The 13,015-nt window shown below is 48.6% G+C and overlaps 1 protein-coding gene across 2 annotated transcripts in view; it reads right to left on the bottom strand.

Moving 5' to 3' along the window:
* The window catches only part of rasgrf1 (Ras protein specific guanine nucleotide releasing factor 1), a 41,134-nt gene extending 28,468 nt beyond the window's left edge, over positions 1–12,666 (bottom strand). The window contains exon 1 of one of the 2 annotated variants that reach the window (XM_035396649.1): positions 12,021–12,666. In XM_035396649.1, coding sequence (XP_035252540.1) covers positions 12,021–12,296 — 276 coding nt within the window. In that variant the 5' untranslated portion in view covers positions 12,297–12,666. The remainder of the gene's footprint in view (positions 1–12,020) is intronic. The other variant, XM_035396650.1, reaches the window with a different exon arrangement.
* Positions 12,667–13,015: the final 349 nt, after the last annotated feature.

Below are 13,015 nucleotides of genomic sequence, written 5' to 3' on the forward strand. Positions count from 1 at the left end.
AATAAAACTCTGAAAATACCTAAACATGCCTATCTGACTTTCTCTACACATTACACACTACTGTGTCAATTGAGTACAGTACTGCTCAACTGATAGGCTTGTTGAAGATGTAACAGTTTTGCTGCAATGATCATCATATAATACATTGCATAAGAGTACCCAGGTGACCAGTGAGCATGTTTCCTGACTGAACATGATCATGTGATTTTTCTGGGTGTTTCTGATTGGTGGGTCTTCTCCTAGTCGAGTCTTATTATAGGTATCTGCAGGCTCTAATTGGCTCATATCAGGTCAGGGTTCAGTGTCAGTGACATAAATGCTACATTTATAATTAAAAACAGTTTAGTACATATTCATATAATTATATGAGTTACAGATAAACCAACAAAACACATCTGTTGTTAAGGATATCCGAGGCTCTTAAACAGCCCACCTCCATTTTAGTGCAGACACCCCCCCCCTGCACACAGTGCTTTAAGACCCTGCGTGAGAGCCGTGCACTGCGCCAGTCCCAGCCTGCCGTGCTGCGCTCCGCTCATCCAGCGAAGCCACGGAGTGTAAAAAAGCGGGAAGATGAGCACTGGGAACCGGAGACGCGGGCATCAGCCGGGGCCGCGGCGTCTCTGGGGCTCGTCCGGGGCGAGATTTAAAAGGCTTCCTCCGGCACACGATGGGTTCTGTTCCCCCACCCCCTTTCCCCCCCCCGAGGGAAGCCAGGGGACACGTGCGCTAGGAAGAGCCTTACGTAACCGCACGCTACCTGTTACCTAGCAACTCCTCTCTCCGCGCTGGCGGCCCGGGCTTCCTCCGCCTCCAGCCCCGCTCCATCTTACGAGGGCCGCCGCCGCCGCTGCCACCACTGCCGCCGCCTCCCGCTCTCCGCCGCGCCTGCGCTCGCCGCGCCGTTATTACATTATTTATCCGCTTCGCGCATGCCCTCATCCGCTGCCACTTATGCAACTCGCATTTTTTGCCAGTCGCCCCTTTGCGATTCGCTGCATGGTCCCGCCGATGCGGCTGAGGTTCTGAGACGCCTTGCTCAGGAGCACAATGGCAGTGCCTCTGCCCCCCCTGGGGTTTGAACCCGCAGCTACCAAATTACCAATCCCAGTTCCCAAACCGCCACACCACACCACGCCACGCCACGCCACACCACCCTCCCACCCTACGGCCTTGCAGTAATGAGCGTGAGGAGACTTGTTTACCCGCATGCTCTCTTCTAGTCCCGCACAAAGGCTTCTTTTAGCTAATTTAAGCAGCAGGACCTGTAAATATGCAGACGGGGCGAGCTCTCCCGGGAGGTTATTAACCCCGGCGTGCGACGTGACGTCCACGCCGTTTGTCGATGGCGTCTGTTTAAACGAGTCCGGCGCAGCGGCACAGGAGTCCGGCGAGGACCACGTGGGTCGAGGTAACCTCCCGGTTTTAATAAATCACTGGGGAACTCTTAAACTTTGTGTGGGCACGTTCCCTGTCCTCCTGCCTAAATGACTTTCCGTCGCTCTGCTTCCACGCTAATTACCGGATGTGCGTCTGAATTTCTTTCTGCCCGAGAGCGGCTTGCACAATGAGTGGTTTTTTTTTAAACCAGCAAAATCTAAGTCTGAACGGGCAAATGGAAAGCCTGAGTCTGGCGGCACCTGGGCTTTCTCAGTTTGAGCCATTCCAGTCGTGTAGGGGTGTTGTGGAGAGATAGAACCCCGTCAAGCAGAAGCCCAGTTTGCTGTTCCTCATTTTCATGTCTTTTCCGAGTTAATTCCGTTAATTCTGTACACAGCGGGCGCAGACACAGGGCATTATGGGGGGCCTGGCAGGGTTGGCGCTTTGGGCGGGCGAGTGCTGTGTCCTCTCTCAGTTTGGGCAGGACTGAGCAGGCTGCTCTCAGCTCTCCTCAGAGCCCTCTTCACTCTAAAGCCCTTCCAAGGCCCTCCAATCGGCGACACACTTACAGCCCTCCACCGCTATCCCATCAGAGCGAACTGCCTCTTCAGGGCTGTGTGCGTGTGTGGTGTGTGTCTGTGTGTGTGTTTGTGTGTACGTCTGAGTGTCTTGTGTGTGTGTGTGTGTGTGTGTGTGTGTGTGTGCTTGTGTCTATGGGTGGGTCTCAGAGCATGCGTGTGTTAGCGTATGTTTACGTATGTGTGTGTGTGTAAGGGTGGGTGTCAGAGCGTGTGTGTGTGTGTGTGTGTGTGCTCATTGGCTCTGGTGTAATACCCTCACTAATTGGCGATTTTAATGGGGATAAAGCTGGCACACACACATTCCTTTTTTTCCATCCCTGCGGCACGTTTTGCTGAGCCACTGGACTACGTTTCCCAGATATATGGATCTTTCCTTGTTCCTGCAGGTGGGTCATATGAGGGGGTTGGGGTTGTGATGGCTCATTATCACAAAGATCACCGTCAGTCTTGCTGAGCTGGCTAAACCCTCACACACCCTAAGCCTCTCTCCCCATTGAAAACATAACTGTAAATCAGGATCTCTTCCCATCCTCTGTTCTCTCTCCAAATCTCTCACTCTCCTCTCCCTCAATCACCCTGCCCTCTTCCTTTCCCATTTCTTTCTCTCACGCCCCTTTGTGCCCCCTTTCTCACACACCCTGCTCTCTCTCCTCTCTTTCTTCCACACCCTGTTCTCTCTCTCTCGCACCCTGCTGTCCATCTCTCCCTCTCTCTCACACCCTGCTCCTCGCCTCTCCCTCCCTTTCTTTCTTTCTCGCTCTCACACCCTGCTCTCCGCTTCTCTCCCTCCCTCCCTCCCTCCCTCCCTCCCTTTCTCTCACCCTACTCTCCCTCTTTCACACCCTGTTCTCTCCCTTTCTCTCTCAGTCTCTGTACTCAAACACACACACACACATACACACTACGTTAAAGAACATCGGGGGCCAAACCCTGCACCACCTGTCAAAATGGCCGCCGTAGAAATGAAAGGGAAGGGCGCCAGAGACTGGGCATGCGCGTGTGGCGATGACAGTGCTATGATGCGCTCGGATACGGGCCTGTTTTAAATACTAATGCATGCGGCTCCGTGGGCGCTGGCAGAGAACGCCTCGGCTGCCGTCTCCCGCTCTCGGTCCTGCTCGCGCGGCGTTGGCGGACTGGCGCCCGAACGCGGCCGGTGATCTCAGGTGCTGCTGGAACCCTGGGACCCACACCCATCCCATCTGCGCGCGTCAGGCGTAACCAACGGTGGAGAAGGCAGGAGCCGATGTCGTGCCATAGAGACAAACAAACCAGCCTCAGCCAATCAGAACGCGGACTACCCCCCACGGAGGGACCTAATGAGGACCGACCCCCTGCAATTAGGTGCAAATGACAGTCAGGGAAAGACATGCCCCCATTCGTTAAGGTTCCAGGTCATTAAGGTGAGCCCTGGAACAACAGAGCACTCAGAAGTACAAATCCCAAAGGTTCAGGTTCAGCTGCATTAACTGAAGCTAAATGGCCCATACAGGAAAAAGCCATTTAATCAAACAAGGAAATACCCATCTTACATAAATGCAGTAATTCGTGCTATTGGGCCATTGCTCATTTCTGCTAAATCTTTAGTCCTTGAGAAATTCATGGGTTAAAAGAAACACCGTCACAGATGTTTTATTTTTTCCCCGCGCATCGTTAAAAACCCGTCCGCAAAAAGGTCACGGGAGATGTCCGTTCGCATCGCTGCAGGTCACGTGACGAGGCGGTGCTGTAAACCGACTTATCTGCCCCGGGCTGGCGCGCGGCGGGGCGGGGCCCGGGCGAGGAACCGCGGCCAACCTGGGTGAGGAGCGCCCTGGCAGCGCCCGCTGGAAACCCGCGTAGTCTGGGTGGAGCAGACGGGCCTGTGAACACGACTCGGCTCGTTATTCCCGCTTCGCACCTTCAGCCTGTTTGAATCCCCTCCCCCCTTCCCCCCTCCCCCCGTCAGAGGAAGGCCTTTTCTGATCAGGGCTGCGCGTTCGCTGTTTCCCCCCCCCCGCCGCCGCTATGAGGAAGGAGAACGGCTCGTTTCGGGGGCTGTTTATAAGCCAATCAGCTTAGTGCTGAGTCACGCGCGATCAAACGTATTGAACTGCTGCGTTTACGCCGTTACCTGAGCGATAAACTCCGTTATGAGTCTACCTGCTGGCGAAGCAAAGAGGGGCTCTGTGCCGATACATTTCAGCGTCTCAAAGTAATAACGAGGTACATAACACAAACTGGGTGCGGCCAGTCACTAGTGACAACAGACAATTTCACTATTTTCATTCTAATTTATGAAATTTTATATTTATCAAATGTATCAAATTATTTGCAGCCCAATAAAGAAAAATAAATAATTTGCATGTCTCCTGTATGTCTCCCATCAATTTTTAAAATGTACAGCAGATTCAGGGGGAGAGAAGTGGCATTACATAAGACAAAATAAAATAATATTCCTCACATGCATATAAATACAGTGAGCTCCACAATGTTTGGGACAACACTGGGATTTGGCATGGTACTCCACAAATCAAACAATTCACATGCGATTATAATGTACATTCTCAGCTTTTAATTAATAAGTATTTTTATGTACTTTGGTTTCACCATATAGACATTACAGCACTTTTTATACATAGCCCCCGATTGTAGGGCATCATAATGTTTGGGACATAGTAATGTTATGTAAATAGTAGTCATATTTAGTACTTTGTCGCATATCCTTTACCTGCAATGACTGCTTGAAATCTGTGACCCATCGACATCACCATGTGCTGAGTATCTTCTCTGGTGATGCTCTGCCAGGCCTGCACTGCAGCCATGTTCAGCTCCTGCTTATTTTGAGGGCTAGTTGCCTTACGTTTTCTTTCCAGCATATAAAATGCATGTTCAGCTGGATTCAGAACAGGTGAATGACTAGACCAGGCAAGAATTTTTCAGTTTTTAGCTTTTTAAAAAACTCCATTGTTGCTTTAGCAGTATTTTTGGAGTCATTGTCTTGCTGTAGGTTGAAGCAACATCCAATGCGTTTGGAGGCATTTGGTTGTACTTGCGCAAATAAAATGCTTCTGTACACTGCAGAATTCATTCTGCTGCTGCTATCAGCAGTCCGCTGATGACACCACCTGAGCCAGTACCTGTGGCAGCCATACATGTCCAAACCATAACGCCCCCACCACCATGTTTCACAGATGTGGGTGTGTCAGGTGTTAGAAGGTTTTTCTTCATTATGGTGAGAATTCTTCGGTCATCAACTGTAGAGGCCTTCCTTAGCCACCCAGGCCCTTTGGGATTGCTGAGCTCACCAGCGCTCTCTTTCTTCTTCATTATGTTCCAAACAGTTGATTTTGGTAAGCCTAAGGTTTGGCCTATGTCTCTAACTGTTTTTTGTATTATTATTTTTCAGCCTCATAATGGCTTCCTTGATTTTCATTAGCACAACTGTGGTCCTCATGCTGACAAATGGCAATAACAGACTCCAAAGGCAATCAAAAGCCTGGAATCAGGACTAGTCACTGAAAGTTCTTATACCTGCACCAAGGAAGCAACTGAACACACGGCTAATCAGAAACACTTGTGACAACATTTATCCCAAACATTATGGTATGTCATTTGTACATGGTGAAACCAAAATGTTGAAAAAATCCCTTAAATAATAGCTGATAATCTGCATTTTAATCACATCTGAATTGTTAGATTTTAAATCTAAAATGCAGAGCACAGAACCAAAGCAAGAAAATAAAAATGTCTTTGTCCCAAACATTATGGCACTCACTGTATATGTTTACATATTCACACACATAAGTGCAATGAATTATTTATTATCCTGTACCTCCCTCGCTGTGGCGATGAATCTATGTAGGATTTCCCAGTTATGCAAACAGTAAAAGGGTCATACATGGCCATGTTAAGACAATGCATCCGTCTCCAGCGAGGTTATATAACACCGACTGAGCTACGCGCAACTCCTCCGTCACACCATTCCCGCCGCAGTGCCGCGAAGCCGAACGGCGGCTGCCGTCTCCCTGCCGGCTAACCCGTCTGCTCCAGCGGCTCCTGAGAGGAAGTCCCAACAGCGGCGCTGAAGCGAACGGACTGTGTCACCGTTCCAGCTCCCTGGCTGAGCAACAAGGCATGGTGCGTCAATAATTTGCTTCCCAAGTACACTTCCTGTGAATTAACATTGAGAGCCTTTTTCTGGGGTTATTTTGATGAGCAAAGATGTTTTCTATGAAGTCACTGTTAAAAAGGGAACACGGCCAATCGAGGGGAATGCCTGCTTTCTCTGAAGGAAACAATATGTTCTTTTTTCCTTCTGCTCGTCTTTCATGCTTTTTTTAACAAAGACCACAAGTCATCACCCCTGCCTACAAAGAAGCTCCATGTTTTTGTTTGCAATCCTCAATCTGTGTCTAATATGACATGCAACAGAAATTCATGACACTACTGGCTGATCCTTTATGACAATATAGCTGTTGTTCTCCAGTGGACTGACTGTGTATGCTTCCTCAAAATGGACCCTGACCCCTTGAAGGTACCAGACTGGAAAAATGTAGTCCAAATTTAGGGCCACATGGCATTTGCATTAAAAAGCGAGGCGTGAGCCGTAGCCTAATCGCGCATTCATCGTCTCTGCCATGTTACTTCTTCAGATGCAAATAGGGGTTGCCATAGCAACTCTGGGCTCAAACATAGTTATTTTTAAATTTGGAATAAATATGTTTAAAAAGTGGAACACTCGGTCCAAGAATACATTTTTATTTATTTTTTGGTAAAGATAAGGGGAGAGAAAACGAGGGGTGGGGGGGGGCAGGCGAAGGAGGGATCTTTTCTGGAAAAAAAAAAAGCGCCACCCGTACAGTTGTCTGTTTGATTTGCAGTACATTCTCCTCCTCGTCACAGGAGCAGATAACAGAGCCTCGGCCAGACGCAGGCCGTCCGCCAGGCGCGGTGACTCACGCGTCACAGCGCCCATCTCGCGCCGTCTGATTAGATTGCGCCCGAGACAGAGGCGCACGCACCTGTGTGCTCCCCGCCGCCACGCCGCAACTTTTAATCACCCGTGCGTCTGGCAGCCCTGGAAATGGCCCTGTCCCTCACTCTCCCAGAGACCCACCGGGAGAGAGCCGCTCGGTAACCAACGGTAACCGCGGGGCGACTCGCCGCCAGAGGGCGAGCGGGCAGCGGGAGTAGTCGCAGCCGCCGAACGCGTCCTTGGATCCAGTCGACGTTCGGCCCTGCCTCTGACTTGTGAACGCAGTCTGAAGAGTTCGTTTGGACGGTTAGTGAACGTGCAGCTGCATAAATTAATTGGAAGGTCTGTTAGGGACAGATGTTGATTACATCCAGGACAAAGTGTCCATTCTTTATTTATTTATTTCTCAGTGAATACTGAATACTGCCACAATCCATGGCATATACAACATTCACACACACTTAATAAAACAGGCTGTGATGTACTAACTTATTGAGGACAAGCCAGAAGTAAACGAGTCATATAAACTAACTGAGTTGCATCGGTGCAGTTTGGCATCGATATGCAGTATGACGTGGTCTTTAACCCTGTCTTAATAACGCAGAGTTTCGACAGAGAGAATTAAAAACAAGACACCGTCGATCTCCCCCCCCCGAGAGATTCTGGCTGGCAATACAAGGCTCAGCTAATAAACGTCCCTGGATCCTTGTGTTCTTTCACTGGCCACTCCCCTCCAGGATTTCTCCCACAGAGAAACAGCCAATCCAAGCACTTTCAGACTCAGCATTGGCAGGAATGCAGATAGGAGAGCAGAAGAGCAAGGTAAGGCTTTCCGGTGACTGAATTATCAGAGCACACATAAAAGCGCAGGGCGGTAACGGCTGCTGTGAAGTACACCTTGGACCACCTTGGCTGCTGATAACAGGGCATCCTTAAAATTATTTTCTTCCACTGAGGTCCCCACAAAACAGCACATGAGCCAAGCGTTAACCCCCTTAGAGCACGTGAACTTCCCAAAACCCGGAAAGCTATGTCTCTGAAAAGATCTGTGCGTTGTGATCAATTGACCAAGCTGCTGTACATTTCGTGCCTTCTGGTAGCAACACCCAAGTTAAAGCTCATTAACCCATTGTAGAGCAGACTTTTTGGAATGTTTTTTTACAATTATAAATCAGTGTTCTAGAACCGGAATTGAATGTTACATCAGCATTAGAATGTCCAGTTAAGAACATTCTAATCACATATTTGTGATCTTACACATTAAAGGTGATTAAAGCACCTCACATCACACACATCACCTAGACACACATCAAAACATACACCAGCAAAGTGCTCCCCTCTCCAGTATGAGCGCACACACACACACACACACACACACACAAACACACACGCACACAAGAGAACACACAAACACCATCACATATTATGCAAACACGCTCACTCACTGTGCAAAGACACAGGCAAACATACACAAATACAGGCATAAACACGCACAAGCAAACATTCGCGTCCCCGCCAAAGCCTCACGAGACCAAGGCGTGGAGCAAACGACGTCCCGGGCGCAGCCGGCGAGCGGGCGGGACACCGGCCGAACCCCCCCCCACAGGCCACGCCGCGGGCTCTCAGCCCGACGCCGTCTCTAAGCCGATCCGTTTTGTGTTCCGTCCGGCTGTCGCCGGCTTATTTTCATCCCTAACATTTCAGGACGCTCCGTTCGCCATGATTTCATGATGTTGCTCTCTCTCATCAGCCGAGCTGGAGAAGTTGCACTTACAATCACATTACCTCATCAGCACGCTCGCACAAAATGAAAACGCGCGCACAATAACATTTCAATCAGGCCAGATAAAACATTTTCCGAGAGTAAAACCCGCATTATACAGAGAATGCAGTAACTGTGTGAAACAGAAATGGCAATTGTAAAGCATTGGTCTTTTGTAAAGATTGTTATATGTGTATATAAACATAACATAAAACGAAAAAATGGAAATGAAAGGGACGTCAGAAGCAGTGTTTCGCTGAGGAGAGACGAGGCGATGAAGGGGGAGGATATGTGGGTCGGAAAGCTGGAATTTCTGTTCAATTTATCAATTAGAAAAGGGGAATCAATCAATGGAGGGGTGAGTGTTCATTTGTGTGCGTGAGGCGGCTCTGATGCTCTTTTAATTAGAACGCTGACGGCCCTCCAGCCCACGCTGACAGCCAATTGGCCGGGAGACCTCCTCGTCCTTGGCCTCGCCGGCCGAACAATGCCCCTCCACCCCCACCCCCACCCCCCCCCCCACCGGCCCGTCCTCTCCGCACACCCCCGGCCTGCCACCTGCCATCCTGGAACACAGGAAGAGGAGGACGGGGGCCAGCCTGCCCGCCGCCCGTCCACAGCCAATCACAGACCGGCCCGGCCCGCCTACGCAGCGGCCGGGCACAACGGCGTGCCCGCACCCCTCAGGTGAGAGACCTTGTACGAAAAGGCACAGCCGCCCCGCCCTCCATCCCTCCCACCCACAGCACACAGGCAGGTGCACATGAGGAACACCTGCCCATCAGATACTGTGGCAGGGCTGATGCCCGCCCTCGCACTACAGGGACTTCCAGATGTGCTGTGTCTATGATTCAGCGTCTGTGACTCCCTGTCTGTGACTCCTTGACTGTGACTCCCTGTCTGTGACTCCTTATCTGTGACTCCCTGTCTGTGACTCCTTATCTGTGACTCCTTGACTGTGACTCCCTGCATTGACTTGTTGCAGAATTTGGACAAGTCAGAAGCAGTTCCCCTTACCGTTGCCGAGGAAAGCCAAGGCTAATGACCTTGCTCCTTCCTTACCTTCTACCAAACACAACCGTTTTTTACCACTCCGTTATAAATGCACCGACGCGTCCACGTCTGCCCTCTGCAGCACGTGAGCATCCGCACCGCCCCGAAAACCGACGGGGGGGGGGGGGGGGGGGGGGGGTCTGCAGCCACAGCACAGGCCTACGGATGCAACCGGGCGCTCCGCGCCGGGAGAGGAGCACACGCAAAAAATAAAAAAAAGGTTCAAAAATAAATAAATTAAAAACAAACAAACGCAGCAGCCCCTCGAGCTCTGCAGTGCGGGCTCTGATCGCGCTGCGCCGCGGAGCGGAGCGGAACGCGCTCTCGGGCCGGGCGGCCTGGCGGGTTTCTCGCGTTCCGCTCCGCGTTCCGCCCTCCGAAGTTTAAAAACCTGAGCGCGCAGTCTGGAGGCCTCTACTGTAAACGCAGGTGCGTTCTCTTTCTCTTTTTTTTCCATTTTTTTTTTTTTGCTGCATGGCAGACGCGAGCGAACCCGAGTGAACCGAGCGGGGAAGTGCCGCAGCGCGCCTTCCTCGACGCCACGGCGGCCAGCAGCGCTCGGCGTGTTTTACATGCGCTGTAGCTTTAATGCTTTTTTTGGGGGTGGGTGGGTGGGGGTAGGGGTGGGGGGGGGTGGGGGCTGGGGGGGTGTACAGCGTTAGACACTGTGCCGCATCTCGCTGTATCGGCACAGCGTTCAGGCTTGCAAAAGGCCTTCGCTCGCACAGAGGCACGGCTCTACGGTCTATGCGGTTTAGGACAGGAAAGGCCATCTGCATCATCATCACAATCCTGAGCCACGTTTTTTTACTGACAGTACTAGGAAAGTCTAAGCCAACATTTAAGTACAATTTAGCACAATTTAGCCAGCAGATCTTTTGTAGCCTGTCTGACTGGAAAGCATCTCCTCCATTACTGGATCTCATTATTGAGTCTCATAATTATTATTGCCGGTTACCTATGAAAACAGAATGAATTGACAGTGTTGCAAAAAAACATTTTAACTATACTGCAGTAAGAAAAAACCTAAACACTGATTTTTTTAGACAAATGTCTGCTGTCAGTGTATGAGCATTTCTCTCAAAATTAAAAATTATATTTTTTTAAAATGAACTACACATTAATTTGAACACATTATGTAGAATTGCATACTCCTTTATGTATATTAATGGATACTACACTGTTAGTTTGGATGCTCTTCTTTAAAAATATATACTCTTTATTCATGTTTCTGATAATGACTTGCATTTTTATGCCACTTTTCTTCCAAAAAGATTTTAATGCTTTTTTTAGCATGTGTGACTAATTTACTAATTTTATGAGCAAGTGCTCTGCAGAGTGATTGCAACTTTTGTGTAACGCAATAATATCAACAAAGAATCATTGAAAGTAGCGAGTTGTTGTTAAAAATTGCAGGCAGACGCAGTTGCCAAGGTAGGATGCTATTAATATCAGCATGCTGAATTAAATCAATACGTCAAACAGACAATGACATTACACCTGTGGTCCACAAGATGGCGATATAGAGATTATACAAGCTGCTTTATTTAGCGCAATTTGTACCTTGAAGGAAATGAGAAAACAATCTCTCGAAAGATCACAACTTGACAATTGATAACAAAAATAACGCTCATTCTCTTCAAATATATCATCCCAACAGACCCTATCATCTTTATTGACATCTTTATTGCATGTGTCTGTGAAAGTCTTGCAAACACATTTCCAATAATCGGCTCAAATATTATATGCAAGAGCGGACAATTTGCATTAAAATACGTTTTTAAAGACTGTGCAAACATTTAATGATCCTGTATTATATTGCCATGCGGAGAATCAAACTAAGACCTATATAAGCAAGTAACACATTCATCGAATCCTCATATTACATAACAATGTACAGTGTGCGAATCGGAACGGCGGTTTAATTCCACACCACTGATGCAAAGAATGCCTGGGAAAAGTCCAAGCAGACCGTGAAAAAGAATTTCCAAATAGGAGGCAAAAATGACACACAACTCGGTCGACTTAAAAGCACTCTGCAAAAATTAGACTTGAGACTGCTACATGTTTCAACGTGCCGTTACAGGAGTCTCCCTAAACTGGTTGTCTTGTCTACATCCATACATGCACTGGTACAAGCACTGACTAGCACACAGGGGATAATTCAGGTGGCATCGCCACCACCCCCCACCCCCACCCCAAAAAGGTAGCCTTTACATTTCATTTTAACAATCCCTGATTTAAAATAGAAAGTTGGTTCTAAAAAGTAATTCCGTATGCTTCTTACCTGTTTTTCCAAACATTCCTTGGCCGACAGGGAAGGCTTTGGCGACGGTGCCCTGTCACAAACGCAACCCTCCAACAGGTATAATCCAGAGGGGCGAGAGCTGGATTCGTTCTCAAAATAAAAGAGCATATTCTGCAGCAAAGCGAACCACTTGGTGTGCCATTTTGTGTTGTCTGAGCTCTTTTTGCTCAAACAGCCTCGTCTCGTGCCATCTTTCTTTGCCAGAAGACCCAGGTAGGTTACATGGCCATCATTGAGTCGCATTCCTTTCTGCATTTTTGTTTTGAAACCACTGGGGAAAAATAGCTTGTTGATCCTTACATCTTCTCAGAGCCAGACCCCCAAACGGACGTGCACTTTCTTAGTTAGCAGTGAACTATAGCCCACTATGCCCATTCGCTGCAATCGGGCTGATGCCTTGGCGTGAAAAAAAAGACGAAAAAGAACAAGATGACTTTACCATCCTAAATATGACCACGGAATCATCTTAGTGCCGCAAATGCCGCATTCGCACCGAAAAAAGCATCCCGCGCCAAACCTAAACAAGACCTCTCCCTTGAAGAGAATTGTGCACTACGTGGTTTTGTCGCGTTCTCTCACGTGAAAGTCTACAGAATCCAGAGCGCGCCGTGCTGAGTGTGGCATTGCAGTCACGTGACGTCCCTGGGGATATTATAAAAGGGGGGGAAATCAGAACCTCGGACAGAGAAAGCACAACCAGCAAAAAAGTGAAGTGCTAAAATCCAGCCAGAAAAAACTAAACTAAAATGTGTTCCGTTAATCAGTTAATACAGAAAAGGTATAGGCTAGTTTATAATAAACCGTTTATATTTTTCATAATGTAGGCTATCACTTGCAGACCTTGAAAGCCTTACCTATAGCAAACGACGATTCTCTTGCATACCCAGAAGTCTCTCGCCCACACATGCTTATAATACTCTTGTATTATTGTTCTGGGTATTTCTACTTGGGCATTTGAAACGCGGATGTTTAAA

Source organism: Anguilla anguilla, chromosome 16 (genome assembly GCF_013347855.1).
Source record: "Anguilla anguilla isolate fAngAng1 chromosome 16, fAngAng1.pri, whole genome shotgun sequence".
In the NCBI taxonomy this organism is placed as follows: domain Eukaryota; kingdom Metazoa; phylum Chordata; class Actinopteri; order Anguilliformes; family Anguillidae; genus Anguilla; species Anguilla anguilla.